The 10,738-nt window shown below is 37.9% G+C and overlaps 1 protein-coding gene across 1 annotated transcript in view; it reads left to right on the forward strand.

The window, feature by feature from the left end:
- The window catches only part of LOC106867613 (multidrug resistance-associated protein 1), a 40,107-nt gene extending 29,566 nt beyond the window's left edge, over nucleotides 1–10,541 (forward strand). The window contains exons 22-31 of the mRNA XM_052975183.1: nucleotides 1,065–1,391; nucleotides 2,674–2,873; nucleotides 4,116–4,242; nucleotides 5,639–5,740; nucleotides 6,898–7,041; nucleotides 7,515–7,673; nucleotides 8,439–8,605; nucleotides 9,155–9,349; nucleotides 10,042–10,163; nucleotides 10,293–10,541. Coding sequence (XP_052831143.1) covers nucleotides 1,065–1,391; nucleotides 2,674–2,873; nucleotides 4,116–4,242; nucleotides 5,639–5,740; nucleotides 6,898–7,041; nucleotides 7,515–7,673; nucleotides 8,439–8,605; nucleotides 9,155–9,349; nucleotides 10,042–10,156 — 1,536 coding nt within the window. The 3' untranslated portion in view covers nucleotides 10,157–10,163; nucleotides 10,293–10,541. The remainder of the gene's footprint in view (nucleotides 1–1,064; nucleotides 1,392–2,673; nucleotides 2,874–4,115; nucleotides 4,243–5,638; nucleotides 5,741–6,897; nucleotides 7,042–7,514; nucleotides 7,674–8,438; nucleotides 8,606–9,154; nucleotides 9,350–10,041; nucleotides 10,164–10,292) is intronic.
- Nucleotides 10,542–10,738: the final 197 nt, after the last annotated feature.

Consider the following 10,738-nt stretch of genomic DNA (forward strand, 5'->3'; position numbering starts at 1 on the left):
ATATATATATATATAATATATATATATGTGTGTGTGTGTGTGTGTGTGTGTGTGTGTGTGTGTGTGTGCATATGTTCATACATATAAACATATATACATATATAGAGGCGCGCGTATATGCATGTGAATGTAAGCTAGATATAGATATAGAGAGAGGAAATATAGAGAAGTGCAGGAATGAGTTGAAAGACACTTTTTAAGAAATAATTTAATTTTCTTTCACATTTTCCAATAAATTTAATAAGACATTTTCCGTTCCCTTTAAACTCGATGGCTTCGTGAACGAAACAGAAATTCTCATCACTAAATATCAACACCAAAGACTGATAAAACGATTGAACAAAACTAATTTCCTCTCTAGAAAGCCGTCTTTTCTAACTTTAGGATAAATACAGTTTTATAAAGATGTAATGCGCACATTTTAATGAAGTAAATAAGGAAATTTACCTTCAATGCTGACATGAGACGTGTTCTTCGTTAAGAGCGCAGGAACCAAGTGATAAGGGCTCTAAACAATCGGCAGACGATCACTTCGAAAGTTATCGTCTGCTTAAAACTGGAAGGAAGGGAATTCGGGTGTTTCCGGATAATTTCGGTTTGAACTTCGTTTGTGAGTGAGTGAGTGAGAGAGAGAGAGGGGGAGAGAGAAAGAGAGAGAGAGAGAGAGAGAGAGAGAGAGAGAGAGAGAGAGAGAGAGAGAGAGAGAGAGAGAGAGAGATTGATAGATCGATCGATCGATAAATAGATAGATAGATAGATAGATCGATTCTGCAAGGCGGTTCCCCAGCATGGCCACAGTCTAATGACTGAAGAATGTAAAAGATAGATACACATTCATGCCCAAAACATAGATACACATACACACACACGCACGCACACACACACACACACGCACGCACACATATATGCATATGTGTATAATATATATGCGTCTGTCCATCTGCTTGTCTGTCTGTCTATCATCATCATCATCTACTTTCTTTGACTCTTCTTTTTATTGTTTTATTTTAAAAAGTGTATTTTATTGATCTCTCTGCTATTGATTTCTCTGCTATTGATTCTTCTCTGTCCTTCCGTCAGGTTTATGCACGTTCCTATACGCCTCGCTGTTATTGTTGTCCTTACTGAATGCTGCTATGTCACTGCACAAGGATCTGCTGCACAACATTCTTCACTGTTCAACGACATTTTTTGACACAACACCAATTGGCCGCATCCTAAACAGATTCTCAAAAGACATTGACACTGTTGACACAGTCTTACCAAACACCTTGTTGCTGTTCATTGACTTTTTCTTCGTCATTTTTAACAGTTTCTTGCTCATCACTTATACAACACCAATATTCACCATCTATTTTGTATTCATTATCATAGTTTTCTATTCAGTGCAGGTAAGTAAAAAAGCTAAAAAAATATATTTATATATATATATATTATTCGCATAATTACCTCCATATCTGCTCACCTTGATTCCTCTTATAGCTAGTCATAGCCCCATGGAGTTGGTCCCTTGTAAAGTCATCAGAATCTAAGTTCGAATCATATATATATATATATTTATATAGAATATATACTAGAATAAGAAAGGGCTGAGCAAAGTCCAGAGAGTTACTACCTTTGTTAGTAACAAAAGGTTTCTCCCTCAGAGTGAAAGGCAGATTATATGATGCCTGTGTATGAACAGCTATGCTACATGGCAAGGGGACATGAACTTTAACTACTGAGGACATGCAGAGGCTTGAAAGAAATGAAGCTAGCATGCTCTGTTGGATGGGTAATGTCAGTGTGCTTATATGAGAGAGTGTAGGTGATTGAGAGATAAACTGGGCATCAGATGTAGTCTGCAAGAGAGAAAACTGCACTTGTATGACCATGTGATGCATATGAAGGAAGACAGTTGCATAAAGAAATGCTGATCTCTAATTGTGGAACCTAGGAAGACAAAGTGGTGAGAAAGGAACTTCAGACATTGGGCCTCACAGAGGGGCTGACAAGGGACCGAGTCTTCTGGCCATTTGCTGTGCTTGAGGAGACATGACAAGCTAAGTAAAATCATGGTTGTCCATGCATACAGGCATGTCCCCTACAACCCTCTTCAGGTGAGTGATCCTTAGCTTGCAGGCTCATGAGTGCTGGTGCCCCATAAAAGCACCCAGTACATTCTGTAAAACGGTTGGTGTTAGGAAGGGCATCTAGCCAGAGAAACCATGCCAAAACAGACATGGAGCCTGGGCAGTTCTTCAGCTGGCCAACTCCTGTTAAACCGTTCAACTCATGCCAGCATGGAAAATGGATGTTAAATGATGATGATGTATGTGTGTACATACACACATACATACATACACAGATGATGATGATGATGATGTGGAGGAAGAGGTTTTTAAGCACATTAGTCAAATAAGGAAAGACATCAATAAAAGGTAGAAATACACAGCTCACAGAATAATACATAGAAATGGAGAAAAGTGAACCTTAAAAGGGCCATGATGAGGGAAAGGTGCAATAGGCATTTCAGGAGTGGTTTTGATAAATTTCAGGAAGCATGGAATTTTTAAAGGACCTTGAACTTTAATTTCATATTTCTATTGAAAAATACTTAAAATATAACAGTCTTAATGTTTTGATTGGTTTTATATCCCCTTTTGTTTGTTTTCTTTTTTTATCCCTGTTAAGAGGCTCGGCTTACCAGTTACTAGACAACTACATCGTATTGAATTAGTGACGCATTCCCCAATTTACAGCCTGTTTGGAGAGACCCTGATGGGAGCTGTCAGTGTTCGAGCCTACAAGAAAGAGCAGGAACTCATAGACAAACTGGAGAAACACTTGGACTACAACCTCACCTACAGTTATGCCTATTTGGCTTCTTCCAGGTAAGAAGTGGGGTAATGGTGAGAGAGAGAGAGAGAGAGAGTTGGAGTGGGAGTGCAAGTAAAGGTTGACAGGAAATAAGAGAAGGGAAATGTATTAGGAGATAGGTTAGAAAGCTGAAGGAAAAGTGGGGTTGTTGTTGCTTTTAATTCTAACCACCATGACAACATCACATTTTGTATATGACTGTGTATCTGTCTGTGAAAGTATGTGTGTGAGTGTTTGAGTAAGTACATGTCTCACAGTGCGTGTGTCTTTCCGCATTAGTTACGTACATTATTAAACACGCTATATGTATGTGAGGGCTGGTCAGTGTCAACGTGGAATTTTCATTTCTATTAAAACAATATAACATTTCACATGACTGAAATGAGTAAAACAATAAAAAAACTATGCCATTTTAATCCTGAGCAACGCCAGGTATCTCTGCTAGTTTATTATAAGAGTTTTGTTATATTCAAGGCATTTGTTGTTTTCACTTTCTTCTCTTTCGGGAACTCATTTAGTTTTACACTGCTGCCTCAGTTTTCCAATAACACTACACGAGTGAGGAGAAGAGAGCAGAATGCAGTCATAGCTTTGTAATTAAAAAGTTTGTTTTTCAATCGTGTGACATTAGATTTAATTATCCCAATCTGCATCACATTAATCAAGCCTTCTACAATTACCTTGGGTTGACCTAAGCCTTGTGGGTGAGTTCAATTCAGTCCCAGCAACACTACAAAAGTCATGGGTGTTTCTTCTTCTGACAAGCAATAAAATCAAAATGGTTAACAGGCTCTTGTAGAAAACACTTTGTGTTAGTCTAGCGTACTATATGAAATGCTTCACTGAGGAGGTCGATGAGACTGAAATAGGTTTCAAGTTATCACTGTGTCTGCTAAAAACCAGATAACCTTTCTTGTCAAAGATGTACCTACCCACAATTTCAATTAATTGAGACTACAAAATTTTTTGTATGAGTTGTCTCCCTTGCTTTTGTTTGGTTTCTGTTAAGGATTATTGAACCACCTCTATTCCTCCTTGATACAAGTTCAGTTTGGATTAATTAAAGACATCATGCCAATGCATGATGTAAATAGCTTACTTTTGTTCACATACACACATGCATACACATATGTAGAATGGGTTAAAAATTTCTCTCTAGCATTTAATATTAAGAAAGTAGGGTTACTATGTTGCCTCTGTGTTCCATGAAAAGATGAAATTTTATTAAAAAAATCTGTTGTTTACCTCTATTTCAGAGGATTGGGGATTTGCCTTGATTTCATTAGTCATTTCACTGTATTTATTACTATTGTACTGGGTATTGCCAACCGGGATAACATGACAAGTGCTTCTTTTGGTCTGTCGATGAGCAGTGCTTTAAAGGTAAGTGACAAAATGTGTTCCGGCCTTACTGAGGTTCTTTCATTTTTGCTTTATTCGATACAGAGCTAAAAACATTTCATATTGCCAGTCAATGCTTACAATTAATGCAATTAGCAGATTACATTCTTCATGAAACTCTTTTGGTCTCTTAATCTATTATCTCCACACCCAGAATGATCCTGGGGATGGTTTCATACCCGGCCCCATCCTCTTCCTTCTATGCATCAATGACTTACTTGCTAACACATCTAACAACACCCACACCTAAGCAGATAGCACAACCCTTCATTCCTCTTAAATATCCTCTAACCATGCATCATCCATTTGCACATGCCAAGCCTGTAACGGCCCCATGAAGCAACACCTTAAATACATCTTCTGTCGCATATGCTAACGTTGTCTCTTTCAGTAAGAAAACACAACTGTAACTCATATTGAGAAAACATCCTCACACCACACTCCCCATAACCATGAGTGACACTCTGTTAGAGTCCTTAAAATTGTTCCAGTTGTTGAGTCTCACTATCATCAAGCACCTATCCTGGCAAAAGCATATCCTTAACATCCCTGGCCTATCTCTTCAGCTCCCATCAAGTACTGTTACTCTACATGGCTCAGACAAAGCCCATAACAGAGCATTGTTCTTGCATCTGGGACAGTGCTACTGCTGCTGCATACATCCTTGATTGCATCCAGAAAAGGGCCACTGGTTGGCATAAAGGCTCCAGCCTCTGCACTCTTTAGCTTTGCCATTGATCTTTGAGGCTCCTGGCACCTCAGCTTCGGCACTCCTGTCCCATTCTTCTTTCCTCTTCCCATCATCATAAGTATCCAACCTCCAGACCCCATACTTATCAATATACTCAGTCCTTCTTTCACAGAATGTTGGCCTTTTGGAATTCCCTTCCTGCTCTTATCTTTCCTGTGAGTGTTGACTTACAAAGGTTCAAGAGGAACATTAATGGCATCACTCTCACAGGTCCAGATGAACCTGCAAATGCCATGGCCACTCTTTCTTCCTCCAAACCCAGCAAACAAACAAAAAAAAAATGCAAATTAGACAAACCAGTTGTGTTCTGTCCAATTGGGTCTCTATATTATAAATAGATGAGAGCAATGTTATTATTTCTGTGATGACAAATCAGTTTCTCATGAAGCTTTAATAAATTACTGAAACTAATGAGATTTATCTCGTATTTTGACGTCAGGAAGAAAAACATGTAATTTAACTACATTCTCTATTTTTTAACAGTGTGACTAAACTAGACGTTTGTGTATTAAAACTCTCTCTCATGCTTATAAATTTACCTGACATGCACACATCTCCCCCTGTCACATCTTCCTCTTGCTCCTTCTTTTTCCTCTTCCACCTCTCTTGTAATTTTTCTGCTTTCAGTTGTCCGTATTTCTGGCTTGGTTTATAAAAGCTAGCTCTGAGTTGGAAACTCACATTGTCTCAGTCGAGAGAATTGATGAATACACCAAAACAGAAAATGAAGTAAGTCTACATTGCTTTCTTTTTTTATATCCAATTTTTTGTACCAATGGTTAAGATCACTTGGCCCGCTAGAAATAGCAACCAAATCCTCAAATCACAAAGTTTTCCAGCCACAAAAATAGGAAAAACAATTTGGATTGTTTAGTGCAAGATATACTATATTTGAATGAAGGGTGGTCATGGCTGGTATACGTTTGATCCAAGATTTGCTTCATCAAAACTGACTTGAAGCTAAAGAAAACCAACTGGCAACAAACATGCTCCACATGGCCAACAAACATACTAAAAATCGCAGCCAATATTCCCTCAAACAACATACAATACCCTCTATAAAAAGAATGGAATGACACATTTGATAATGTAGTCCAAGATACACTGCACAAGACAAAATGGTCACCGCTGGAATACTTTTGAGATTGGATGTGCTTGATGAGGTCTGACCTGGAATTAAACAACAGCAACATTTGAATCCTTTTAAAAATTCGACATACACAAGCTGACATAACCCTGTACTTTGCAATCTAATGATTCCAGTTGGTCAAAGGCTGACCAACACCTTGAAAGACATATCTGATACACAGAAACTGTGCAGACACCTGTAATGTGTGCATGTATATACACACAGTGCTGCCTCCTTTTGAGAGCCACATCTTACTCATATGCTTCATTTCTAACTTGGTTTCTCCACCTGAGTTCCCTTCCTATTACCAACTGCTGTACAGAGTGCATTTTATCATGACACCATCACTACAGAGTTTGTCACATCCTCTCTCAAAATCCATCGTAATGTTTTAAAAAAGCTAAGAATATATATGATAATGTAGTCATAGATACATTATATCCAGAAAAAGACAGACAGATTTGTCATGGAAAGAATGTCTTTTATCATAGATCTGCTGGATCAAGGTTTATTTGGAGTTACATAGAAACATACACTCAACCATATGCAAACATGTACACACATAAACATACATATCCTACAATTAAACAGACATCCTGTTGGTCACCACACACACACACACACACACACACACACACACACTCATACACTGAATCTCATACGCACACCTGAAGCACATACACACAACAACCAAACTCAAATCTACAAAACACACTCATAGTATACAACTAACCCAAAGCATCATTTCTGTTTCCAGGCAGCGTGGGTCACAGACCATCGTCCTGACCCTTCCTGGCCACAGGAAGGTAACATAGACTTTGAGAACTTCGATTTACGCTATCGGCCAGGGTTGGAGCTTGTCTTGAAGGGCATCACGTGTCACATTAAAGGAGGAGAGAAGGTAAATATTACCCACACACACACACACACACGTAACTCATACACACTCAATCCTTTATTTACATACAAGTGCTACCCCTAGTTATATACACCAGTCACACAAACTACACCCCTAATCACACTCACTTTCCTCTCACCAACCATATGTAGCCAGCCATCTCCTCACCCCAGCAAGCTTCCCAAGTCATTCTCTGTCTGTCTAAATACTATCTCAATCCTTTTAAGTTATCCCACCAAAAACTTCTTCCCTCACCCACTGCATTCATATCCCCTCTACCCCAAATTCTACCCCTTTTTACCCCAGACACTTTACCTGCCCCCACCCCTACACTTCTTCCCCTTACATCAATCCCTTCTGGAGCCACACCTCCCCACTCTCTGCTGTTCCTTCCTTCAACTTTGTTGATCCAACTCAGGTCTTTCCTCACTAAATTCATAAATATTATCTGTTTATCTTGTTTTTTTTAAATCCAGATTGGAATTGTTGGCCGTACAGGGGCTGGAAAATCTTCTCTCACTGTGTCGTTGTTCCGATTGATAGAAGGAGCTGGAGGAACAATAGTCATTGATAATGAACCGATAGACAAACTTGGCCTCCATGATCTACGATCTCGAATTACCATCCTACCTCAGGTATTGTGATTTTTCTTTCATTAATTTGCATCACTTTCCACTCATTAGCCAGACTGTTAACAAACTGAGCCAGTGAGAAAAGATTGTGCTGTTGTTCAACTTCCTAGAAATGGCAGCTAAATCTTGTTCTAATCCCACCCTATCATCTTTAAGAAATTAAAAGACACCTTCAGTAATAATGTATAGACATAACTTGAAGAAAAAAAAAAAAGGAAGGGATGATCACAACCGGAATGTCCTTGACCATAGATCTGCTGAAAGGTTAGAAATTGAAGAGTAAAGGGAGAAGTCAAAGCTGGTAGGATTTGAACTCAGAACATAATGGGATGAAATATCACAAGTTCTTTTCTCCAGTGCTCTACTGATTTAGCCAATTTTCTGCCATTGAGAGAACAAAACTTTATCAATTATAATTGCTACAAATACAGACAACCACAACTTACCTTGAATTTATACATTTATTTTTCTATTAATCATGAACAAAAATGTGAATTATTAAGAGAAGGGATTCCAATCCATGTTCTTTATACATTTATCCATTATTTTATGGGAACATTCGCTATTTTTGATCGGTCTAAGTTGTAGACTTATCTTGAGAGGAAAGAAATGTGGGAGAAAAGGGGGCGAGAGAGAAAGAGAGAGAGGGAAAGACAGACAGACAGACAGACACAGAGAGAGAGAGAGAGAGACAGACAGACAGACAGATAGAAAAAATATAAGATATTTATCAAAGAATTTGCTTCTGAACTTTTTGTTTTTGACCAGGAACCAGTTTTGTTCTCCGGAAGTATTCGAATGAACCTCGACCCCATTAACAAATACACAGATGATCAAATCTGGCAGGCGCTGCATGTGGCTCACTTGAAACCCTTCGTTCTTGGTTTACCTTCGCAGCTTGAATACAGATGTGGTGAAGGTGGACAAAATCTTAGGTGACATAATGTTATTTTACTTCATATATCTCATTATCATCATCCCTATCATCATCGTCATCATCATTATAGTTTTAACATCCACTTTTCCATGCTGGAATGGGTTGGGTGAAGTTTATTGAGGCAGATTTTCTATGGTTAGATACCCTTCCTGTTGCAAACCTTTACCTGTTTCCAAGCAAAGTAATACCCCCCCCCCCGGCCAGACATGTTTCCACAGAATATTGAAAATGAATGACATCCTAATGTTCGCTTTGTGAGCTTTCTACATGAAAAACAACAGTTAAGTTTGGGAACATATGGGACTGGAATCATACAAAGGTTAAAAAACCCTGATCTATCTATTGGGTGCTTTTACAGAAGTCTACTCTGTTGCAATTACTTAGAGCAGGTCTCCCCTCTGAGGTTACCAAAATATTCTGTTCTTCTTCCCATCAGAGTCTGGGGTCCTGCAAAATGTCCCATCCTTCATCCTCTGGTAAAGCTCACACAACCCAAATATTTTTTAGTGACTGTACACCTCCTGATATCTCTTTGTATATATTTTAGTGTCGGTCAACGCCAGTTAATCTGCCTGGCTAGAAGTGTCCTGAAGAAGACCAAAATCCTTGTTCTTGATGAAGCAACTGCAGCTGTAGATATGGATACAGATGACTTAATACAGAAAACTATCAGGAATGAATTTAAGAACACCACCATACTGACAATTGCTCACAGACTCAATACTATTTTAGACTATGACAAGTAAGTTATTATGATGTATATAGGTATTTGTCTACCTGTACAGGGAGAGAGAAACTTCCCTGTGATCTTTTAACTGGAGAGTCCAAGACCATGGAAATAACCTGCAGCATACTTGTCATGGTCCCTCTTTATTTATCTGGAATGCATAACTGACATCTTTGTCTCTGAGAAATTGCATATATCAAAATAGCCTTTTGTATCCTTAAACAATAAGAGTGAACCATAAAACTGCTGCCATCAACATATCATCCAATTTGCTAATTCTAAGAATTGTTTCATAATATTCGTTGAAATTGTACAGAATTTCTTCTGAAATTACAAATAAAAGAAACTGCTCTTTCACAGGGTGTCACAGTGTATCCAGTAACCATTACATCAGCTGGCAGTCACTTTAGCGGTTGTTTAGTAATCCTGCCTCATGTGACTAATAGGAACAAATTTTATCATTATCCAATAACAATCCATCTTCTTCATGGGTTTCTGCTTATTTTGCCATTTGGATATATCAGACATGCTTTGCATCAGTGAAACTTTTAGCAATACAAATTTTAGAAACTCACTATTAAAATATTTACTCTTAGGCATCGGCTGAGTGCACTTTTCTTTCATTTGTAAACAAACACACACACATGTATGCATGTTATGTGCCCATGCTTCAATATATATATATATATATATTTATGTCTTTATAGGGTCATGGTTCTTGATGCTGGTAAATTAGTAGAGTTTGGAAAACCTGAAGCACTCTTAAAGGATCCTGACTCACTATTCTATGGAATGGCAAAGGATGCTGGATTGCAGGCTTAAACAAACAGTAAGTTTTCTCTGCAATCCAAGAGTTTTTTTTTCTCTTGTGGTATTTGTTGTTGTTGATATTTCAGCTTAATTTAACTCTGATCAAATATGTTCTTGCTGTGACTCTTCTCTTTTTCATCTTTTTCAGTTTTAAAGCCTCTGATTAAAACATCTTTAATCATCAGTCACACCTGAACCAGCAAACCTATAATTATTATTCCATCCTTGACATTCCTGTCATTTTAGGGGTATCTATGGCTATATTATGCACTGTGTCCCTTTATTAGTTTTAAAGAAAGTAAAATTGAAGAAAATTAGTGGCATCAGTCTTACACATTTTCATTGCTTTGCAACGCTTTCCTTTTCTTGGGACTGAATCAATAAAAAAAAAACTTACAAAAAAGTATGATTTGACTGATTTTATCTAACAGGGCAAGTAACATTTTTTGGTTGTTTTTTTTTTTGGGGGGGGGACTTTTTTTAATAGTTTTTGTTGTTGTTTGTATGAATCAGAGAGTATTGATTGCTATTAATGTATTTTCATTGGTGAATGGTTGAACTGAGAAGAGGAAGAATTGGATAGAGAAAGGGGTT

Source organism: Octopus bimaculoides, chromosome 20 (assembly GCF_001194135.2).
Source record: "Octopus bimaculoides isolate UCB-OBI-ISO-001 chromosome 20, ASM119413v2, whole genome shotgun sequence".
Lineage (NCBI taxonomy): Eukaryota > Metazoa > Mollusca > Cephalopoda > Octopoda > Octopodidae > Octopus > Octopus bimaculoides.